The 24,240-nt window shown below is 36.1% G+C and overlaps 2 protein-coding genes across 12 annotated transcripts; both read right to left on the reverse strand.

Annotated features, from left to right (window-relative positions):
* Positions 1-83: 83 nt before the first annotated feature.
* Positions 84-4,846, reverse strand: LOC147550404 (mraW methylase family protein). 2 transcript variants are annotated; one of them, XM_086665510.1, is made up of 5 exons: positions 3,976-4,846; positions 3,098-3,349; positions 1,641-1,709; positions 771-963; positions 84-686 (listed from the first exon to the last, which is right to left on the reverse strand). In XM_086665510.1, the coding sequence occupies exons 1-5, from the start codon at positions 4,459-4,461 to the stop codon at positions 268-270; spliced, it is 1,419 nt and encodes a 472-aa protein (XP_086521636.1). In that variant the 5' UTR covers positions 4,462-4,846; the 3' UTR covers positions 84-267. The 2 variants fall into 2 exon arrangements, with proteins under 2 accessions (XP_086521636.1, XP_086521637.1); XM_086665511.1 differs by lacking the exon at positions 1,641-1,709.
* On the reverse strand, positions 4,826-9,403 carry LOC147550405 (RNA-directed DNA polymerase (reverse transcriptase)). 10 transcript variants are annotated; one of them, XM_086665502.1, is made up of 4 exons: positions 6,003-9,403; positions 5,830-5,902; positions 5,511-5,688; positions 4,826-5,409 (listed from the first exon to the last, which is right to left on the reverse strand). In XM_086665502.1, the coding sequence occupies exon 1, from the start codon at positions 8,463-8,465 to the stop codon at positions 6,171-6,173; it is 2,295 nt and encodes a 764-aa protein (XP_086521628.1). In that variant the 5' UTR covers positions 8,466-9,403; the 3' UTR covers positions 4,826-5,409; positions 5,511-5,688; positions 5,830-5,902; positions 6,003-6,170. The 10 variants fall into 10 exon arrangements, with proteins under 10 accessions (XP_086521628.1, XP_086521632.1, XP_086521627.1 ...); XM_086665506.1 differs by having other exon boundaries at positions 4,826-5,412; positions 5,511-5,662; positions 6,015-8,608; XM_086665501.1 differs by having other exon boundaries at positions 5,511-5,746; positions 6,015-8,604.
* Positions 9,404-24,240: the final 14,837 nt, after the last annotated feature.

A 24,240-nucleotide genomic window follows, 5' to 3' on the forward strand; every position in this document is an offset into this window, starting at 1 on the left:
AACCCCTGTTTCCTTTTTCAAGAAGTAGGTCAGACAATGGGCCTCTTCTGATAAAAACTCCAATAACAACAAATAGAGGAGTATTTGCTCTAATGACAAAATACACAATCCATCATTGAGGGAGATTTCTGAAAGTATTCCAATGAGAGCTTTTGATTTCAAAAACGGTAAGATTTAAACGAAGTGGTGATACAAGAAAATAATGGATTAACTTGACAAAAAATTACATAAATCAGGAACACCTTTCGATTCATGTCGTTGTTACCTTCAAACCTTCTGAATTACCCTAAGCTTAGCACTTCTGCACCTTCGATTTAAACTCTCTTCCTCTTCACAAGGTGTTATTGGTCTTTTTGTGAGGATGATTCCGTTTTGCCCCACAATCTTTTGTTTGATCCATGTATCTCTCTCTTCTTCACCTGCATCATCTTCGTTCTCCTTTCGAACTATAGTTCCTTCTTGGGCAACTCCATTCCCATCTCCTTGCAGTTTCGCAATATCCAGGAAGGTCTGCTTCACAATCCTATCCTCCAAGCTGTGGAAAGAGATAACAGCAAGCCTACCCCGAGATGAGAGGCAACTGAAACAAGCATATATTGCATCTTCTAGTGTCTTCAATTCATCATTAACTGCTATTCTAAGCGCTTGAAATACTCGAGTTGCGGTCTTTATCCATCCTTGTCTCCCTGTAATCATTCCATTGACAACATTACTTGCATGTGTGTGTGTAGTGGTAATAGTAGTATATATATATACACACGAGAACCCACCTACAGACTTGGGAGTTGAACCGCGGATAAGTCTTACTAGTTCACTGGTGGAATGCAATCCACCGTATAAGCGAGCCTTAACAATCTTGGATTGAAGAGAACGCCAGTTACTTTCCTCTCCATAATCACGCAAAATACGTCCAACTTCAGCCTCAGGCCAAGAATTCAAGATATCTTCTGCTTTCAAACTCGCCTGTCATATACCTGTTATCAGTCGAATAATGGAAAAATGCTGTGAAGAGAAGTTACAATGCTAACAAGTGTCTTACACTCATTCCTAAACTCCCATGTCTCATTAAAAAAATTTACTTACAGGATTAGAAACAGAAAGCAACAAGTCAAACGATAAATAACGAAATGGTCCAAGTTGACTAGTTCTATGGCGATCCCCGACGTAAGTTTTAGGATTAGACACTAGAAAGTGGAGCTCGTGTTAGATTTAAACAATTAGAAGCAATAAGATCTAAGGTACCATGATACAGGTATGGCCTCAAACCCCAGGGATGGTGGCAATAGTTGAGTGCTGCCCTAACAACACGGAATATCGTGGTTTTAACACTCAACACTAACTTCAGGCCACCCAGATTTTTTCCCAGCTTAATTGCTATGTAAACTAGGCAACTCCCTTCCCGATGACAATATATATGTATCCGGCTAAAAAAGAGAAAATATATTCTTTGGCTTTTCCTGCTTTTCCTTTCTTTTTCTCTTTTTGGGTGTAATCTGGGTGCAGTCCCTTAATCTATTAATTAGTTGAATATATTGACGTGATAAAGTCGCAAAGGCATAAGAAACCAGCAGTTCCTATCCACATACAACGTGAACAAAAGCACACATGAAAAAAGTAAATTGACAATGACTTTTACCCACGTTAGGATTCATCCGCATATCAAGAGGTCCGTTACTGAGGACACTGAACCCTCTTTCACCATTGTTCACCTGCGCAAAAGGAACATCCAGTAAGAAGGAATTAGTCAATAGGATTGGATTTTAACAATACCTCCCCGTACTACTAAATGAGAAGTTCAATGTTAGAAACCATGTAGGAACCCATCCTCACAAATAATTGGGGTTGCCTTCATTAGTGACACGAGGTGAACCAGAAATAATTTAAAAGTTATGAACCAAGCTTTGCTTATGAAGTGGCTATGGAGAATGGACCAAGATAGCGACTCACAGTGGAAAAGGGTGATTTATAGCAAACATGGAACAAATAGTAGAGATTGGGTAAAGAAGTGCAACAGAGATACTTTTGGTTGGGGGGTGTGGAAAGGAATTGTGACCAATCTGAGGAAGTATCAAAATATTACGAAATGGAAGTTAGGAAATGGTGCCAAGATAAATTTTTGGTGGGATGTATGGATTGGTTCGGAACCCCTCAAAGTGTGCTTCCCTGAAATTTACAACGTTGTAGCCCAGCAGCAAATTAAAGTGTCTAATCCGTTCAATGCAGAGCGCCAAGTGAGGGAGATTAACATCTGAAGAATTCTAAATGAGGAACTGCAGTAGTATGCCCATCTCTTAGAAATCCTTCAAGATGTTATTTCCGAGTCTCAGGACACCAAAGCGTGGGTTTCAGAGGAGAAGGATACCATGACAGTCTCCAACTGCTATAAAAGTTAGATCAGGATAGTCAGATTCTCGAGCCTTGTGTCTCCAGAATTGTGTGGCTAAAGGCTCTCTCTCTCTCCTAGAGTTGGTTTCTTCTTATGGTCTATGTTACTAAGGAAAGTCCCAACCGTGGATGCTTTAAAGAGAAGAGGCTTCCACATCCCTAACAGATGTATTTTATGCAAGGAAGAGGAGGAGACACCGGATCATTCGTTCCTTCATTGTAGAGTGGCTTCAAGTATTTGGAATTTCTTTTCCAAATCCATTTCAACCCAGTGGTGCTATCCCAACTCAGCCAGTCAGATGCTTATCCAGTGGGATGGCCTCTACAAAAGGAAGAAGAGAAAAGAGGTGTGGCAGCTTGTGCCAGCGGCCATCCTTTGGAACATATGGGGAGACAGGAATAACAAAATCTTCAAGGAAAAGAACCTCGCTAGCAATGTTGATATTAAAGATGTTAAAGGCACTTTATTTTCTTGGATTAGGAAGCTAGATAAATACAAAGATGAAACTTTCCTAGATGCAGTAATAAATTGGGAGGCGTGGATATCGTGAGAGATCCCATCGCCTCCTCCTAACTTTTGTACATAGTTTTTTTCAAATATATTCATTCAAAGTTTCAAAAGAAAAGGTGAACCAGAAAGACTATAAAAGGTCAGGAAATATAAGATCAGAAGCAAGGCGTTTATATTATAGCTATACAGAAAGTGACAAACCTGCATAGATGACATTCCCAAGTCCATTAAGATTCCATCAATACCATGGATCAAGCATTTCTCGTCGATATCAGTCAGAACAGATTTGATATCTTTAAAATTCTTCAGCCGTGTGACAAGTTTCAAGTCTGAAGCTCCACTCCCGGACCCATCATTTAAGATATCACTGAGATGAGCTTCAGCCTTTTCATGTGCTACCGGATCCACATCCAATCCAACAAATAGCCTCAACTCTGGATGGGTTCTGATTATCTGCTTCATAGTAAAAAACCATTGAAAATAGATTAACGAGGGAGATACCACTTTTATAAATGACGGACAAAAACAGCAATAATACTAGTGTAGACACAGCATTGGGTTGATCAATTCAAATAATTACTAAATCATTACATTAATTCGTAAGAAAGTACATGAACTATCAAATCCTAAATCAAAAGAGGCACACGTCGTTCGTTCTAAACTCCAAAGAGCAAATCATTTAACTCTATCTTCGCTAGCATTGCATATAAAACTCTACAAACTTCTCCTCCAACATTATAACTACCAAAGAGTGAAGAAATATTATACAGGTTCATACTTCATAGATTGCTATATCAGATACTTATCCTGTTCTATTGTGGACATTACGATCTTCACATTATTTTGATTAAACCCTAAAATGGGTAGGATAGAAAAACCCTTTTCCTTATCTTCAATGAAAATGATCAGCCTATGAAGATTTTAACTTACAATAATAACGAAAAACTACACCTTTATATGAAAACTAATCTAATCAAATGTAATAAGAGAATTGGGTAAAAAAGATTTCTCTTTGAAGTTGGCTCCATCAAGCTTCTCTTATGAAATAAAATGGTGGGTAGAGAGAGAGAGAAACTAACAGCAGAAGAATGACCAGCAGCTCCAAGAGTGCAATCAACAAAGGAATGAAGAGATAAACCCTGAAAAACCTCCAAAACCTCAGTAATCATAACAGGTATGTGAGTTTCATCATTAAGTTGGAAATTCTCAGGAAGTTGAAAGACTGTATTAGAACGAGTCCGTCTCTTCAACTTGAGCAGAGATTCAGCAGAGGAAGTCTTAGGGGAAGAGGAAGAAGAAATCACTTCCACCTTCTTCTCATTCTTCTTCTTCTTCTTCGTCTTTGTTTTACTGTTTGTTTGATTCTTCCGGTTTGCTGTAATTGTTGTTGTTGTTGTTGTTGTTGCTGTTTTATAGGAATGGGTATTGGCGATTCTGGGGAAGATGAAATTATCAGACTTGTTGAGGAATAATGAGAGTGTTGTTCCTATTCTTGATATTGGTGGCACCGGAGAATTTAAGGGTAAGACGGCGGAGAAGAAGAGCTTCGCTGCCGCCGATGCCATTCTTCCCGATAAGATAGGAGTTAAGGGGATGGATATTTTCAAACCCCTGCCCTGTTATTGAATTTCGGGCGCTTCCACCATTTTGCAGCTGCTCTCTCAAGTCTCATCCACCCCAACTTTTCATTTAGGTGGTGTTTTTTTTTTCTTTCTCATGTTTGCATGAATCTGACTCGTTTGATTTAGATCGATGTAGATACTAAAATCAATCATTCAAACAAGTTAGAAAATAAAGAATATTTTGAAATCTGATTCAATTAAATTTAGATCTAATGTTAAATTTCATAAGTATTTGATTTACAAACGAAAAGAAACACTACTTTAGTAAAAAAATCTGTCTAACTGGTGTGCAATCTACTCGCAAACGTTTCATGTGAGAGGGTTGTATTTCACTATTTTGTAGTTACATATAAAAAGGAACAGTAAATTTAGATGGTTGCTACGGTTATGAAGGAAGATTGTTACACAAGTATTTCGAGCACTAGAAAAAAAATCGTAAAAACGTAAAAACAATATTTCTTTTAATTACACAAGTATTTCATACACTAGAGTTAAAAATTTTAAGAGAAAAGGGGCTGACTCAATAAAAGTAGTGGGGATGAAGCCCCATTTCTCTATAAAGAGAAAGAGAAACCATTCTCCAATTGAATGATTCATTTCTTCACAAGAACCAATGGCTTCACAGTGGTGGTTTCTGGGGTATGATCTGTTTTCTGGAGCCTTCTTCTTCTTCTTCATACACTTGAAAGCCACTGATAAGAAGAATCAACGAGTTGGACAAAGATATTGATCTTGAAGATGGTTATTGCAAGCTTTCTAATCGAATCGCCACACCCCTTTCACAATGCAAAATGCAAAGAACGATTCTTGTGGTGAGCTATCACATAAAGACCTTTGGAAATTATACAACACAGAAAGAAAGAAGACCACCCGTTTCCGTAAAATGATCACCTGCTAGGAATTGGGAAAATATCGTCATAAACATTAACAAGCAAATTGTCTAGCGTACCAAATTCAAAAACGTACAAGTGCACTAGAAATATGCAACTTACTTTTTTAGTCTCGTATCTAAATATTTATGTTTTAGATGCTGTTATGAATATTTATGCAATCCTTGGTGTTGGCATATAAACTATGTTCGAGGGAGAAATTTGAGCTAAAGATAACTGCATCCTGCCCTCCTTTCGCCAGCTAGTGCGCGTACCTGAAAGTATGTGCATCAATTGGCCTCTGCCCGACCAACAAGGACTTGTAAGACCAAGGGTTTTAGTACAGAAATCACGATCCACTAACCAGCACAAGTAGCATGTATTGGTTTAGTCTGAAATGGAAAAAGACAACACATAAATACAAGGCGAGAAAAGAACTTACCCATTATCGAGCAGTAATCAGCACTCCGTATTTTAGATACTTAAACCATAGGCTTTTTTATTGCCTCAGAAATCTGATTGCCCAACAATATAACAGAATGAGACACGTGAGATAATCATCCAGTAGGGAGATCGAACATATCAATATATCAAGGCGAAAATGGGAACTTTTACTGATATCCTTACTTCGAATTTGAAGGGTTGCACACCAGAATATACGCAATTGACTTTGAGTTCATTACAGAGGATCCACCGAACTTTTCTAAACTCATACTCGAGGCATTAGAGTCATGGAACAATCCAGAAGCGTTCGCTTATTAGCAAGTTCATTACAGGTGGATATTACTGCAGATCCAAATGTGAAGTACAGTCAATATCCTGCAACGAGATTTTACCCAGGTACAAATCACTTAGGTGGTCATAACAGAGTGAAAGACACTTCCGGTTCAGGCTTTCGTGAATAGCACCCATTCCTGAAACCCACTTTTCAGTGTTCAATGGATTGACATTGAGACGATTTTGTAGCAAACGGATCCGATACAGAGAAGTTTCTGATTTATGACAAAAATGAGCCATGCAATTAGACGATGAATCTTCATAAACCATTCTAATCAAAGCCATTGTTAATGCCCCATCAACCGGTTTTGGATCTGAAAGGGTTTTATCGCCCATCATCTTTATTTCCCTTTCTGTGGGAAAGTGAACTTCTTCCGCACCAGTTGCATCAAATACTTTCAAATCCTTGGTATAATGCCGAATAGCCTCAAGTTTTGTCGACTCATGTTTTTCTGCCAAGGTCAGGATACAGGAGAATCTCAAATGATAAGTAACAACTGTTTTCACCAATGCAAAGTTTCGACAACAACAAAAGAATTCAAGCCATCTCCTTCCCACACCAGCATACCACTTGATGATATCGGTATCCTCTAGACAAATCAGTAACTTGATCGGCCTAGGACGCCCCATTGAGTTCGTGAATCCAGCTAATTTAACTGACTTCCTTACAAGTTCTGGAGGTGCGGCAACTTTCATGCAAAGCTTCGTTAGGTCATCTATAGTGTTCTCTGCATAGTTCTCCTTCTCTTCTTCTTCTACTTGTCTTTCTACTTCTTCCAAGGCTTTTCTAGCATGAAAAGGTGTCAGATGTTTATATACTTGTTCCTGGAACAGATCATAAGCTTCCACGAGCTCATGGGGCAATTGATTTCGAATAGTTCTCAAAGAGAGAAAATCACCAGAAGAGAATTTTCTGTACCACTCCGAACGATCCTCCAAAGATCCAAAGAACTCTTGCACTGTTTCACTCCCCCAACTTCTAAAAACATCTCGCACCTCTCTCTCTATCTGAAACTCAAATTTGAATACATCACCTCTCTTCACTTTCTTAAAAACATGGTTAACTATTTTCAACCCAAGTTTCTTTCGGTTAGTCTCTCGCGCATTTTTCAGTTCCAAAGCTTGTGCCGCTTTCATTTTAGCATATTTCTTCCTTGCCCTGATTTCCTTTTCCGACGGCTGGGGATGCAAAACCGATGGTGGGACTGCCTGAAGTTCCATACCCAGAAAATCGATCTTCTCTGAGACAGCACTATGGACAGCTGTATTTAATTTATCTACCTTAAGCTCCAAAATTCTTTCTAAAAAGTTCACAACCTGATTCTTCAAGTCCAATGTGAGCATTTTAGACCCCGAAGTTATAACTAGTATTTCATCTAAATATCTAACTGCATATACTTTTGCAGGCTTATGGAAAACTTGATCCTTAAGTTCTTCAGAGTCAAATCTAGGGTTTTTCTTATCTATCTTCAACCGAAGTTCTTGAATTTCTTTGTCAAACCCATCAAAGTAAATATTAACCAGAATGGAGGTCAACCCACTCTCTTGAGGGAAACCTCTACCCATATAATTACCACCTAACTCAATCCTCAATGCTTCAAACTCAAAAAACCTCTTTATCAACTCAATTAAGAACTTATCTTCAATTTTGTCTTCAATGAACGAACTTAATTTACTAACATGTCTAAAATCAAATATACTTGTTCGAAAACGGACTCGAAACCACCAATTAGGGTTTTGAACAGTTGTTTTAAGGTATCTAATAGCAGTATGCCTACCCATTCCAACACGACCACCATAAGCAAAAGTAGCAAAACGTTTATCATAAATAATCTCTAAAACCATTCTAATAGCTTCAATAACAACTTTTAATCTCAAATTGGGTAAAATCAAGGACTCACCTTTTTGTCTTGAAGGCAATAATTTAACACAACATTCTTGAACATCAAATCTGTTATTTTTGAGTTGTTGAGATAATTCGTCGATTGAAAACCTTCTGGAAACCGAATTTGAGATTAAATCATCACTTATTGTGTTGTTTGAGTGAAGATTTTTACAAGCAGCAAGAAGAACAGTGGGTTTAGAAATGACGGTTTCAACAAGGTTATGAAATTTACCTTGTTTGTACTGTTGGAGAACTAGGGTTTCCAATTCGGTGTTGTTGATGGGGTTTGAATGGGTTGATGAAACTTGAGAAGATACTGGAGTAAGGTTTGTAGCAAGGGCTAGGTTTGAATTGAATCGAAAATGGGGAAAAATTGAAACCCTAAAATATAAGGGTGAGAGGAATAATTTTCTCATCTTGAATTGAAGAGAGGATCAAAATGAGACTGGTAAAGGTAAGAAATTTAGGGTTTTGAGAAGTTGTTTTCTTCAGCAATCAAAATATGGAGGGAAAGAGAACTTTGGTACTATTTTGTAAAGCAGGAAGAATCATATTATTTAGTTATTGGGTCATAAAGTTTTGAATTTATTTAGTTTGGGTCCTTTACAACTCACAATTAATTCATTTGATCCTAAAGTGACATTCATTTCCAAATAATTTCTTTTCTTTTTTTTTTGAGAAAAACCACAATAACATTCATAGTGAAATCGATTCACATCATTTCATGGTATGAGAGTTCTTATTCCTCTAAGAATTACATGAGAGTTACAACGTAAAGTTCTACACAAAACTTTCGAATGTAAAGTGCCTCATGAAGGGAAAGAAATTAAACAAGACACAGACTCAAAGAAAAGACACTAAAGGTCGACAAAAGAAAATATCCTCAAGATCAAGAATAAAAAGACCTAAAGGTCGACAAAAGCTTTTATTGTACGAAAACATAAGTATAAATTATAAACCAAGTAGAGAAATGGAGATCTTGATCAATGAAGAACTACCAAATGGACGAAATCTCTTCATCAATGGACGAAACATCATTCTTCATCAAATGGACGAAATCTCTTCAAGAACCCACCACCTTTACCCACTTCCTCCTCCCTCAACGACAATTGATAATGGTTAGTCAGATGATGAAATCTCTTCCCATACCATTTGTGTCAATACTTCAAAAATCTTTACTGTGATGGTTATAGATGTTAAATTAGGGTAAGAAACGAAACAACAAACTCGTAGTCGGAAAGAAAAAGAGATTCCAACGAAGGGACAACCCCTCACCAGAGGAAACGAGGAACAGACGATTTTCTCTCTCCAGAAGAAAACGGTTACCACCAAAATAGGTTGTTCTGGTATGGATTCCTAAATCACACCACCCGGGAGCAAAAAAAGGAAGCCCCCCTTATCCACTTCACATTACTCGCTGACGAAAGGTCGCTGGTAGAATCCCATTACCAATGATTTTTTCCTAAAAAGAACTCTTCCTCTCATGTCACTGGCCTCTTATCCTACCACTATTTTTTATATCTCTTTCAGTGCAATTTTTCTTTGTTACGACTAAGGAGAAAATCTCCTTCTCCAGAACCAAGGGACGATTAATAGAGAGGGTGTGTGGAGGTCATGGTCGAGCCCACACAGGACTCTGGGGGCACGTGGCCGTTATGCCCCAAGACCGAGGTTACTTGCCCAATTCAAATTAAACCCCCTTCAAATGACACTTTTAAACTTCAACCCTGACCATATAACAAAGTCTATGTGCCTACACAAATAACCACACACTCACTTAGTTCTTCTCCATAACCAATCCCTTAACTTATTTCGGAAATTATATAGTTGGCACTCTTTTTACAAACCCAGATCAACATTCGTATTTGACTTGGTGAAAGACCAACTCTTCTGACCAAATTTGTATTAAGTCCGCAACAAAAAGAAAGTAGAAGATGAACAATCTTGAGATAAATCCTTAACCAGCTACATAAACAATGATTAAAAGAGATCAAGAGAGAGTAAGGTCGAGATGGATGAATGGAGAAAGAAGTAATCTTATTAAGGATAGTTATTGTCAGATTAAGGGAGAGAGCAAAAGAGGGACAAAGAGAGAGATATATATGACGAAAACATGTTGGTGGGGACCTCCTATGTCGCAAGCAACAAAGAAATCGCGACATACGTTCTTTTTCCATGTTCATATTCGTATATCTCATTGTTCTTGACCTAAGAACCCTTTTGTGTACAAGTAGTCCGTGTGGACTAAAATTTCCCTAGCTTTTACGACGAGTTGGTTATAAATGGGGTTTGTAATCTAGTGTGTACATAACTTTCCGTTTCACTTTTAACTTCAACCCTCCTTTTTTCTGTTGCAAAAACTCCAACCCTCCTAGCATTTTTTTTGATACAAACTTTTTACTTACAATTACTAAATGTGTCCAGACAACAAAAAAAATTCTGGCCTCAACACTAGTGGAGGTACGAGGAGAAAAAAAAAAGAAAAACAAATTATTTTTAGTGATGGATCCATGACAACGGTCGTCTACCAATGACCAACGTAAATATAATAAGAGGGATTTAGGTCACCCAATATTGGTAGACATTCTTTTGAAAGACATCAAACAATGGATGTACTTTTTTTTATGCGATAAACAATGGATGTACTTGGTAAATACTAAATCAAGTATAAAAAACATCTTTCAACAAAAATAAAGGTATAAAAGACATGAGAATCCATTACTATAAACCCTTAATTTATTAGTTTCTCCTTTTCATTAGAAATGTTGAGAGAAATAGATTTCGATCATGCACATCTTATGGTTAACATGTATAGATACAAAAACAATAGGTATCAGGCCTAGGCCAAATGCCATAACAATGTGCTTCAATCGCAGCAGTACCATACACATTAGAGCATTTCTGTTTACAAGGGGCCTCATCTCCATGAGGGCATAAACCTAGCCAAGCAGTGTGGCAACTTTCAGCATCAACGGTCATCGTCTTTGCTGCATACGCACGTAAACTTATGTTAAATATTTGCAGTAAAAAAATGTATAATTTATCTTTACTGGTTTACTGTCCAACTAGCATACAAAAAGTAGTAGATTTATTTTAATATAAGAGGAAGGGGTCTGTAAACATTCTCATATAAGATTAAAAAGAAAGCCACAATGAATCAGAAAATAATGAAAAAAGAACACATACCAGAACACATACCGATAGCGAAAACCAATAGAACAATGAAAAACAAGGTCTTAGGAGTAAATTGATTATTTGCCATTTTCTTATTAAAATATTGAGAAATGTTTAAAGGTAAATAATGCATTTCTTACTTATATACTTGTAATTAGAGAGATTGAGAGAAGATCTTAGAGAAGAAGATTTGATTTTACTTTAGATGTTTAATATTGGGGATGAATTGTTCACTATCCTAAAGATTACGTGGGACTATTGCTCTCAATTTAGCTTTATAACTTCGGTTATTTTTCAAAGGACTCCCTACTTTGTGACCAGTTTTCCGTGTAGCTCCCTACTTTATACAAAATACTCAGATGCTCCCCTTTGACCGTTACCGTCCATTTGACTGTTAATTTTTTTTTTAACTTACTAAAAATACTCTCTTTTAATTCTGTATTCAACTCTCTTTCTAAAAATATCGGCCAAAACTATTTACATAGCTACTTTGGCTGTTTATAGAATCCAAAAGTTGGAATCTTTTCACTTTCTCTGTAAATAAGGTTTTGCTATTTACAAAGCACATAGAGACTAAAATCAAATTTTAGTGAGGATCAAACTGATAAAAAAAATATATTGATTATGGAGTAGAAGATATTTTATCTCCTTCATTCCTAAACCTCACCACCAACACCTTCCACCATCCCGACAATCACCACCACAACTATGAACAATCTACTAGAAACACTAGTAATGGAAGAAACTAACAATGACGAAGGTACATTAATGGAGTAGCTTGGTTGTCAAGAAGCTTCATTAATGGAAGAGTTTGATATAGAATAACTCAACCACAACTCTTCGTTGGACTCATATAATAACATTCTAAGTGAAGACATAAGTTTAGAAGTAAAATAAACTCATTTTTGGTGATTATTCCAAAAATAACTTAGATTTCTAGGTCAACATTTTTTCCTAACTTTTATGAACGACCCAAATTTTCGGTGAAATAATGCTTAGAACGATGAGCTTTTTTGGTGACGTTTTTACAAAAAAGAATCGGTGAAAAATAACAAAAAAGTATAAGAAAAATATGACAACAAATAAAAAGATGGATTTTCGGCAGGAACCGCCGAATTTAGAATGAAATTTTCGACCAGAACCAACAAAAAATATGGCAACAAAATATCATCTTCTTCTATGACAAGATTTCTGTGAAAACTACCTAAAGAGCTAAAGAGAAACCTACTTCCATGAGTATACAGGATTCAAGATAAATCTATAACAAGATTTCTTTGAAAACTACCTAAAGAAGTCTTGAAAACCTAACACATCAAGATAAAAGTTGAAAGAATGGTTTTAAGAATTTTTGGAGGGAAGAGATTAAGGGTTTTAGATGGAGGGAAGGACCTATTTGTAAAATAGAGGTCTAATTCTAAATACCTAATAAGTTGTGATAAAGTCGAACTCTCTGTAATTAGCAAAAAGTGTATCTACAAATAGGCAGCTCTCTAAATAGCTCTATAAATAGCAGCGGCCAAAATCTCTATCTCTTTTTCTCTCTAAATTTTTTTTTCTCTCTAAAATTTAAAACCATACCCATATCTTCATCTCTTCACCCTATGAAATTTCATTTCAGCAATCAGTTACACTTTTAGAAAATCAAAATGGAAGGGGCGGGATCTCATTGATTTTGGTACAGAGAAATTGATTGAAAGGGTTAGAGAGAAATCTGGTATGTTAACGGATTGAGAAGGTTAGAGAGATAAAATTAGTTACACTTTTAAAACTCGATTGAGAGGGTTAGAGAGAAAACTGGTTTGATAATGGATTGAGAGAGTTGGAGAGAGATAATCAATTACACTTTTAGAAATCGATTGAGAGGGTTGGAGAGAGAACTCCCATGGAGAATCAGAGCAGATTTCGGTCTTTATTTGGTAGAGAGAAATTTGGTTGTCTTCAATGAGTATTTTCTTCATCAGAAAATTACTGAACTGGACGGCAGAAACATTTGGGAAAGTTTTGTCTTTGAAATACGTTCTCTCTACGATGTTTATCTGCTGCAGTCCTATACTTGGCATTATTCTACACAAGTCTTTGTTTCACTTCTTCACGAATAGCCACCACATATTTTGCCATGTTCTCAGCAGCAACATTATGACCTAGACCCTTACGAAGTTTCACCAAATCTACCACATGATGAGGTATAGCAGTGTAAACAACTGAAAATGGGGATTTACCTGTTGCACTATGTACAACATTATTGTATGAAAATTCCATCTGAGAGAGCATAATCCCATTACTTGGGTGTGTTCTCATAAATACTTTGAACCATGTTGCCAAGTGTTTTATTTGTAACTTCAGTTTGCCCATCAGTTTGAGGATGTGCGTTAGTAATTCGATTTAACAAAGTTCCAAACAATGTCCATAAGGTAATCCAAAAATGGCTCATGAACTTTGTGTCTCGATCTGAAGTGATGGACTTAGGAACTCCATGTAGGCGTACAACTTCTCTGAAGAACAACTTGGCTATGTTTGAACAGGTAAAGACCAATGTTTTCAACTTGTCCTTTCGAAACTTGACAAGTATAACATTTCTGAATAATTTTTCCCACATCTCTTTTCAATTGCGGTACAGGTCTTTTAAACAATCGAACCCTACAATTTCTTGAGAAAGAGTTAATAACAGAGAAGCTCGTCTGCTTAAAGCATCAACAACTCGATGCTCTTTCCTAATGAAGTTGCGTCAATAACATTCGAAGAGTCTGATTCGATTACTATCTACAAAAAACAGAGCTGGAACGCTCATTGGAGGGCTAACAAGAGTGCTCGTCACTCTCCTTCTTCGCTGTTGCGTCATCTAATCATATCTCCTTTGGCTAGAAGAAAGTTATATTTATAATCATGAGGGATGCAACTAATAGTTGCTGGTTTAGCCCCCGATATAAAAGAAACATCAACATTTATCTTGATCATACTAAAAACAGGCGAAGTCCAACATATATCAGGAGAAGGAATTGATTGATCATGAGATCAAGTAATAACTTGCTGAGTAACATTAGACCTAAACAAATTATAGGAATAGGTCATATGGCAGATGATTTGATCTGGGGTTTATTGTTTGTTTTCAAAGAGGAGTGTGCATCTATGTTTCCATATTTGCCACAAGATAATAGAGTACATGGTGAGGTCTATGGGGTCTGATCTATTACTAGAGATAAACTAAGAAGATATCCAATTCTTCATAGTAGATGTCGTGATTAAATCAGTTCTAATGCCGAAATGAGACCATATACTTCGAGCCAATGAACAATGTAAAAATAAGTGAGTATAAGCTTCATTAGATATATGGCAGACGGGGCAAATATCACTACATTTAATAACATAACAAAGCTTAGTATTAAGAGGTAATAATTAACACAACATTTCCAAATAAAATCTGAATACGCGGCAAAGTTTGTATATTCCAAATGTGGTTCCAGAAGGAGACCTCATCTTAATCAACATTAGAACTAGCATTAAGTTTTTTTTTATAAAGAGAATAAACAGAATAGTCCCCTGACTTCGTAAGAGTCCAACGCCTAGTATCATTAAGGTCCTTTTTATAGAAAGGGTTATTTCCCAAATGGCCCGTAACTTTGTGACCAGCTTCCTACCTAGCCCCTACTTTAGCAATAATTCCCGTATGGCCCCCTTTTTCCGTTATTCTTTCTCGTCCATCTCATTTTCTCTCTCTGCCACATCATTTCAGCACGCTACATCATCATCTTCACCGGCAGGGGTCGCCGGCCGACCAAATTTCCGGCCGGCAACTTTCAAAATTTTTTTTCTCTCTCTAAATTATTATATTTTTTTAAAATTCTCTCCTCCCTCTCTCTCTAAACTCCGGCGAAGGGGGTTTCCCTTCGCCGGAGTTTAGAGAGAGAGAGAGAGGAGAGAATTTAAAATTTTTTTTTCAGAGAGAGAAAATAAAAATTTTGAAGGTCGCCGCCTGGAGATTTGGCCTGCCGGTGAAGATGATGATTTGGCAGAGAGAGAAAATGAGATGGAGGAAAGAGAGTAACGGATGTTAAAGATAACGGAAAAAGGGGGCCATACGAGAACTATTGCTAAAGTAGGGGGTCAGGCAGGAAGCTGGTCACAAAGTTGGAGCCCATTTGGGAAATAACCCTTATAGAAATAGTCATAATATTATTAACTAGGTGTGGTTCTAGAGTGTTATCAAGGGTTGGAATGTGCCAAGTATCATCCTGAATCAATCGACTAACTGTGCTAAGTGTGGACCCATAAGTGTTAGTGATAGGTAAAGGGAAGTGAGGTATCCAATTGTGTTCCAAATGTTAATCTTCGTACCTTGATGCACCTCCCAAATAGAATTAGATTCAACTATAGAAAAAGTATTACAAATACCTTTTCAAAGCCAAGAATTATATGTTTAATGAAGTCCCGGAGGTTCTCTATTATGAAAATATTCGGCCTGAAGTAAAGGAGTCCACGGCTGAGGTCTGGAAGTAAGAAGTTTCAAAGCTATCTTGGTTACAAAAGCAACATTATCAGTTTCAGGAACATGTATACCCAAGCCACCATGCTCTTTTTGTTTACATATAGTATGCCAAGCTTTAGTGTGTAGCTTATTCTTGTTTCCCCACCAAAATGCACATTGGGCTGCTTCAATTTTCCTCCAAATGTGTTTAGGAAGTTTAAAACATTGCATTTGATATTTAGAAACTGTATCAACGATTGCGTTAACCATAATCGTGCGAGCTGCTAGAGATAGAAGATTACTCTTCCAAGAAGACAGTTTAGCGCTAAAGGTTTATATTTTTTTCTTCTGAATAAAAAGCCGAGAACCGAGATATTTATCATGTGGGTCCATTTTTTGCACTTTCATAGAACTACTGATAATTCTCGAAAACCTTTTAGGTGTGTTATTGCTAAAGAAGATACCAGATTTGGAAATATTAATCATTTGACCAGAACCATGCAAAAAATATAAAGGATATGCTTCAAAGTGTCTATAATATGCAGATTATTTTCACCAAAAATAACACAATCATCAGCGAAAAGTAAATGAGTAATATGAAGAGATGAATGTGGTATTATAAATTATATAAATTGTCCACTATGAGTATGCTTATCTAATAACCTAGAGAGAGCTTCCATACATATCAAGAAAAGGGGAGAGAGGATCGCCTTGTCTGACTCCTCTAGAAGGATTAAAACATGTAGTGGGTCTACCATTAATAAGGATAGAAGAAGAACTAGACGACAAACATTTATAAACTAAATCAGACCAAGCTTCAAAATAACCTAATGCATGCATCATATCCATGATGAAAGACCATTCTACCAGATCAAAAACTTTAGACATATCTAGTTTTAACCCAAAATAAGATTTTGCCCCTTTAACATACTTGAAAGAATGATCTAATTCATGCGCCATAATAATATTATCAGTAATGTGCCTATCCGGAACAAAAGCAGTTTAAAAAGGAGATATGATATCATCTAAAGTGGTTTTAAACCTATCCGCCATAATACGAGTTATAATTTTATAAGTAGTGTTAAGTAAACTAATCGGACGAAAATCATTTGGAGTTTGAGGATTTTTTTGTTTTAGATAACAGAAAAATGTGTGTATGATTAATATCCAGAGGCATTTGTTTGTGAGTGAAAAAAAAATTACCATTTGATGAATACTCTCCTGAATAATATCCCAATTATGCTGAAAGAAAAAAAAAAAAAAAAAAAAAAGGATAACCATCCGGACCAGAAACTGCCTCAACTCTAAGTTTTTTAACAGGTATATGGATTTCATCAAGAGTAGGCCACATTGTTAAAAACATGTTTTGTTCCTCCGAAATAGCAGGTTGAAATAAGTTCAAAATGTTAGCATTAGCAGAAGGATTAGACGTAGTGGCGATTTTTTGAAAGTGGTGTAAAAAATGTCATAGATTTCATCCTTGTTATCCGTCCAAATATTATTAGAGTTTTTAATACTTAATATTTGATTAGTCTGGTCCCGAGATAAATTTTTAGCATGAAAAAATTTTGGTATTACGGTCTCCTAATTTTATATTATCGTCCCTAGATTTTTCCTTCCAAAAATCCTCTTTCATAGCATATTGAGTTTCAATTTCCTGTTGAATGTGAGAAATAATATTAGGGTCCTCTTGGATTTGTAAAGCCTTAATCAAAGACTCAACTTAGAGTCAATGAAGTAAAAAACAGTGCGATTCCAATGTTTCGACTTATTGACTAACTTCTTAAGTTTAATATTAATATTAAAAAAAAAAATTAGAGTGGGAGAGAGGAAAAAAGCAATTTTTTTCTTTTTTATGTTTGAAGGTCGTCGGCTGAAAAATTGACCAGGCGCGATCTTCGCCGGTGAAAACGATGAGGTGGCGAGAAGGTTAGGTAGCAGAGGGGGGATGAAATGGAAGAGAGAAAAATGATGACTGGTTAACGGTGTTATAATGGAATCTGAAAAAGGAGATCATCTGGATATTTTTGATAAAGCAAGGGGCTAGGCAGGAAATTGGTCACAAAGTTGGGGGCTATTTGAAAAATAACCCTTCCATCTTTGAAGACAAGTCTTGGACAGTGTTGGAATCAAGAGGTTGCGTGGAAGAATCTATAGTGAAGAACAATACAGTTGTGTGGCTCTAAGTTTATAAAAAAAAGAATAAGTGAAAACCAAGACAACTATATAGGTAGCCAAATTGAAGGATATACGAGGATAGCAAAAAGGGACAAGCATGTAGGTGGTGGAAAATACAAGTGTCAAAATGTCTAGTTAAAGAGACTGAGAGTGAGACTGGTGTCAACTGTCAACTAATGCGTGAATAAAACGCCCAAATTGTTTTTTTTTTTTTGTTGAACAAACGCCCAAATTGCTAAAACCAAAATTAACATATCACATGAGAGATTAGAGAGAGATGGAAAGACTTGATGTCAGATTTACTTAGAGAATGAGTTATGAAAAAGATCGCTGCCCATAAGAGATTCATGCATCCGAAATCCCACTCATTTTGCACCCACCGACTGCCTTAGCTCCTGGTCCTGGAGAGAAAACCCATCTTGATAACAGAGAAGATGTTAATATCCAGGGGCGCATCCATGGGTGTGCGAGGGGGAGTCGCCGCACCCCCTGGATCTTTCCGAAAAATAATAACAGTAGTTGTAATTTTTTTTTAATATAGGTATATAGAAATCTATATATTTATCTAATGATGTATGATGTGGACATAAAGAAGGACTTGGCATACTGGTTAGGGTGTGGGGTAGATTTTAATTATGAGTGTCAGGTCGTGGGATCGAATCCCTATATAAACAATTGCATTTTTTTCTCTACAGATATTTTTGTATTTTACTATATATCTAATCATGTGTACAAATGATAACAAATAGAGTTTGACTTAGTGGTTCCAAACTTGTGGCTTTAATGTTTCAAGAGTATCTAGTTGCTCTATTGTATGGCATGTTTGAGTCAATGGATTTACCTTTTCGACAAAATTAAGTTGATGCGTCTTGCTCAATTTTATCCGTCAGATTTCATTAGACTTGATACTATGCTACTTAGTTCTCAGCTTGATAATTACATTTACGGTACAAGAAAGAATGCCAAATTTAGATGGGATTGGAGCTCTTGCTAAATGTTCGTTTCAAAAGTACCGATTTGCTTAGTTGTATGGCATGTTTCGACAATATTAAGTTGATGCGTCTTGCTCAATTTTATCCGTTAGATTTCATTTGTCTTGACATTATGCTTATCACTTTAGCACTAACTTTGCCAACTGCAACTGCCTCTATTGAAAGAGCTTTTTTGAAACTAGTTAAAATACGTTTAAGAAACAAGACAGTGATCCGTAGTTGAATGATAGTTTAGTAGTCTTTATTGAAAAAGAAATTTTTAGTAGAATTGACAATGAGTCGATTATCAGAATATTTTAAAACATGAACTCTCGTAGAGGTTAATGCGTTTGTAATTGTTGACATATTAATATAATTAAGTATTTTGTTAATTACTTTGTTTGCAAAAAAAAAAAAAAAATAGGTATATAAATCCGCACCCCCTAAGTGAAAATCCTGGATCCGTCCCTGTTAATATCCACTCATAGAAAGCCTGGAAATAATAAAAAAAGTAAAATTTGAGAAATAAATATTGTCTTATCTAATGTCTGAAGCCGAAGCAAAATCCTTGATGAAGAAATAATAATGGAAACCTAATCAATTGGTTAATTACCCATACTCCATGTTTGCTTGACGAAGATGATCAAAGTTTGATCATTCAGAATTTAGCTGCTTTCCAATTTTCAGTTCCGACCATGACTCAGATCTTGTGGAGTTAGTAAACAACCCTTAGTTTGATCCAAATGGACTAAAATAAAACCTAATTTGAAGAAAGAAAACCCTTCATGTATTAAGATTTAATAAAACCTAATTTATCGAGACCCATGGCTATTGAGGTTCACCCCCATTTTATGGTTGTCTCCCTAAACGTGATAGGAAGGAAATGTGAAATGAGAAATTCTTGGGAATATTAGGGGTATTAACTATATAGGTCAAAATAATGTAGAAAATAAGTAAAAAAACACAAAACATTTGAAAATTACATTCGGGAGAGTTATCAGCTGCATTGGTTAGCCATCTGATTGGATTTTTAAACCCTAAGAATCAAACTTTAGAAGAAGTAAATCAAGATTATAATCGTAATGTACTCTTCCAGTTTACCAATAAGCACTAATGTTGGCCGATGAAATGGGAATAAACATGGCCAGGAACACAATAGACAATTATTAAAGTGCATCAATGATGAGCCATGAAAATGTCTCATCTGATTCTTTTAACTTGGATTAGTTAGGCCATTTCGAGCGGTTACTCCGATGAATTACTTGTTTCTCTTGTCCAGGTGTCATTTTTAGAATTGAGCGCGAAAAACTGATAAAATCGAGAGAAAGACAAACCTGGAGGCGTTTTGGTCATTTGGAGATGATGATAGTCGGGTGATTTGGACATTTTAGTGTTCATATGAAATAAGACCCCAAGACAACCAATGACGGAAACGGAAGTGAAATCGTAGTCAAAGTGTGAAAATTATATCAAGTCAAAGTTTTGGTCAAATCAGGTCAAGTTATGGCTTTTGAAGGCCACGTGGCGTGCAACCAGACAGTGTGGGCTAAATTCTCGGTACACTGGTGGGACAATGAGTAGTAACCGCGTCCGCCCTAAGCCTCGATCCAATGTGACGCGAAGTAACCTATTACAATGTTCCTGGGCGCATCCACAACACCTAAAAGGTTGTTGTCCTTCCCGTGCACGTGTCCGTTTGAGGTCTCATCACAAGCTCTTTAGATTACTCCCGATGCACCATAACAGTCTCCCTTAAACAACCGAAATCTAATGCCAATAATCGTGGAAGGGCATTTTTCATTCTTTCTGTTTCTCTCTCGTCTAACTTTTGTAAACCCATATATTTGACAGTAGAGAGAAATGGAAAGTGGGAGAGTTGGAAATTAGTTTCTGTGGTAAGAAATTTTGAAGAGAAAATAGATAAGGAAAGAGGGTGTGATTGATTATATTTAGAGAAGAGGGTAGCTGGAAATTGAAATCTAGAGATTTGATTGAAGATCAAAGATATCACAGAGAGATAGATCGGTTGATGCTTTTGAAGGTAAATCACAGAGATTGATTGAGATGAAGATAGGATATATTTTGAACAGAGAAAATCTAGAAAGAGAGAGAGAAGGAAAGATGGGCTTTAATGGCAAGAGTTGGTTGATATTTTATGTGATTGAAAGGAAAGAAAGTTTAACAGGAACCAAGTATAGAAGGGGATGATTCGACTGATTAAGGATTTTATTTCCTTTTATCTCCTCAATCTATTCCATAACAGTAGAGAGAAGATAGAAGGAGGATTCCATTCTTATTTATTGAGATAAAATTATTAGAGAGAGAGAGACACCATTATCATCATCCATTTCTTTTCTTTTCTTTGTGTTTATTGTTTTTTGTGAGAGAAAGTTATAAACAGAGAGAGTGAAAGAGAACCATTGTCAGTGTATCCATTTGGCTAAAACAGAGAGGAAGGAATTGGACTCATCATCATCTACTGGTGTCTTTTTCTTTGCAATTACTTCTTAGTGAGAGAGAGAGAGAAATTACAAAGAAAGAGAATAAACAGAAAAGCTTCTTATTTTATCATCTCCAACTTGTTCTTAATTGTCTTCTTATCTTTGTGAGAGGGAGAGAAAAAACAGAGAGAAGTAAAATGGAGATGGAAACAGAGAGCTTCCTTCCTGTTTGAACAAATTTGAGTGAGAAAATATTTCAGAGAGAGTGAGAAGAGTGAGAGAAAACCAGAGGAGGAAGAAGACCACGTTTGGGTCAATAATCTCTCTGGAAAATAACTTTTCCAGAGAGAAAATACTTCCAAGAAGACGAGAAAATCGATTTCCTTAGGGTGCGTTTGGCTGCCAGACAGGAAAAACAGAAGGAAACCATTTCCAGCGAGTGAGAAAAGTTCTGTTTTCCTTTCCTCTTTATCTCTTATTTTCATTGTCTTAATCTCATATTATGATTAGCTAACCACCTCATCTAGGGCTAGGATGAAACCCATTTTTAAGCTTTTAGAGACACATTTTTGTTTGACTAATTCTCTTGATTGTGTTTAAAAGTTCAAGTTGTTTTAGTTAATTAAACTTGTTTTCTTTTCATTGTCTATATTTTTAGTTTGATACACCATGCTTAGATTAAGTTATTTGATGGTGTATGCTTATCGACTAATAGTCAATAGTTTAGAGATTTGTTTTTCTAAATAAAACAATTACAAGTTTACGATTATCAATCGGGTTTTAACGAAAACATCTTTCGGAAGTAGGATAGTTTATTATCCGAAATTCTGAGTTATAAAGAAAGAGAATTGATTAGATAATTATTTGTTCTAAAGGTGATTTTATGTGGTGAATTCCTAAAACCTAGACTCCTCCCCCATTTGAGTTCATTTTCATTTATTTTTGTTTCAGTATTTGACTTTATCATCACCAAAACAATTTTCAAAAAAAAACCGAGTTACTTCCAAGTCTTAGGATAGGTTTCACATAGTCTCTAAGGAACGACCCCGGTCTTACCGGGAAATTACAACTTGACACCCGTGCACTTGCGGGTGTAGACCTAATTAGGAAACTTTTTAGGCCCATCAATCAACATGACAGAAAACTTATAGTAAAATGCACACAGGATTGAGACGCCAAGGAGCAAAATCTGATTATAATTACTCATCTCTCATGGTTCGAAAATGCTTGTGTTTGTTTCAACTTAGGAGCAGAGAGAGGGGCCAAACAGAAGAGAACATCAAATACATCGGCAAACAGACAACTTAAGTGATGAAGCTACAACTACTTCACGTGCAGAAGCTACAACTACTTAATCAATTCAAACACATCAAAACTGAATTTGGTGTGTTTGAATTGATTAAGTTTATTAAAAGTCAATGAAGCAATCTGGCAGGATTTTTGATTCTTTTGGAGATTTTAAATGAAGTCTTTCATCCAACACCTTGCTTGTATATATAATTTAGCTCTAGTTGAGACATGGATGATAGCTGAATAGATCTGTCCCTACAAAGTTGAAGGGAATGAGAGAACTTAAATTGAAATTCTAAGTTTTAGAGGACACGAGTGAAATATATTAGAGAGTTGTCCCTATAAAATTGTTGTCTATATAAGATTTCTAATTTTATCATTTGTCCACTTAAAATAGTTGTTCATATAAAATATTCGATTGTCCATATATTGGCCACCATTATGAAATCAGACCCAAATCTAAATGATATTTGAAGGAAAAAAAAATTTGTTTTGTGAAAGTACAATTTTACTCCGAAATCAACGTTAAAAACATTTTTGAAAATTCTTAGTTTGCTCTCAACAATTTTGTAAATTTCGGAATAAATTCGTTTTCGCTCAAAAATTATTTTGTAAAAATATTTTGTGATTATCTACTCCCTTCACTCAATTTATGGATGCACCCAACAACCCTTTCCTTCAACAATTCGCTGCTCTAACCACCGATGACTTACCAGAAGTTATGGTGGACGGAAATGACTTACAAAGTTCGTTCCCCAAAAGCACTAATGGAGGAGTCATCAAGTTTCTGAGCCCTAATAGGATCGATATCGGACAAGCAACGGCTAGATCTCTAGAGTCGTTCATGGTCCAGACAAATTCTCTCTCACAGAAGTGCAAGATAACCTCCTTTGTTGCAGGCAACAAAGAAATCGCGAGATACATTTTTTTTCTCCATGTTCATATTTGTATATCTCTTTGTTCTTAGCCAAGGAAAACATTTTGTGTACAAGATAACCTCCTTTGTTGCAGGCAGACAAATTCTCCCTCACAGAAGTGCAAGATAACCCATTTATTTATTGTAAGTGTCGGGCACATTAACCCGTTGACAAAGTCAAATAAAAAATATTGACCCACACAATATTGTTAGACAATCTTTTGAAAGATATCTCTTGGGAAATTCTATACGAACAAACTCAACCATCAATTTTCCAAAGGTGGCGAATTAAGTTGCATCAAAGGATGTACTGGTAAATACTAAATCAAGTACAAAAAACATCTTTCAACAAAAAGAAAAGTATAAAAACACATGAGAATCCATTACTATAAACCCTTAATTTATTAGTTTCTCCTTTTCATTAGAAATGTTGAGAGAATGAGATTTTGATCATGCACATCTTATGGTTAACATCTATATTCACAAATACAATAGGGATAAAGAACAGGCCAAACACCATAACAAAATGCTTCAGTCATAGCACTACCATACACATTATAGCATTTCTGTCTACAAGGGTAGTCGTTTCCATGATCGCATAAATCTAGCCAATTAGTCTGGCAACTTTCAACATCAAGGATCATCGTCTTTGCTGCAAACATACGTAAACTTATGTTAAATATTTGCGGTAAAAAAAATGTATAATTTACCTTCACTAGTTTACTGTCCAACTAGCACACAAAAAATAGTAGATTTATT

Source organism: Eschscholzia californica, unplaced genomic scaffold, assembly GCF_041429995.1.
Source record: "Eschscholzia californica isolate CP2 unplaced genomic scaffold, dmEscCali1.0.p SCAF_3, whole genome shotgun sequence".
Lineage (NCBI taxonomy): Eukaryota > Viridiplantae > Streptophyta > Magnoliopsida > Ranunculales > Papaveraceae > Eschscholzia > Eschscholzia californica.

What these genes read in the sequence shown, in the direction of transcription:
- LOC147550404 (XM_086665510.1), bottom strand. Translation starts at nt 4,461, where the DNA reads ATGGCATCGGCGGCAGCGAAGCTCTTCTTCTCCGCCGTCTTACCCTTA. An exon ending in ATATGCGGATGAATCCTAAC is followed by an intron (nt 964 to 1,640) that starts GTGGGTAAAAGT and finishes GGTATATGACAG; the next exon opens with GCGAGTTTGAAAGCAGAAGA. An exon ending in TTCAACTCCCAAGTCTGTAG is followed by an intron (nt 687 to 770) that starts GTGGGTTCTCGT and finishes GAATGATTACAG; the next exon opens with GGAGACAAGGATGGATAAAG.
- LOC147550405 (XM_086665502.1), bottom strand. Translation starts at nt 8,465, where the DNA reads ATGAGAAAATTATTCCTCTCACCCTTATATTTTAGGGTTTCAATTTTT.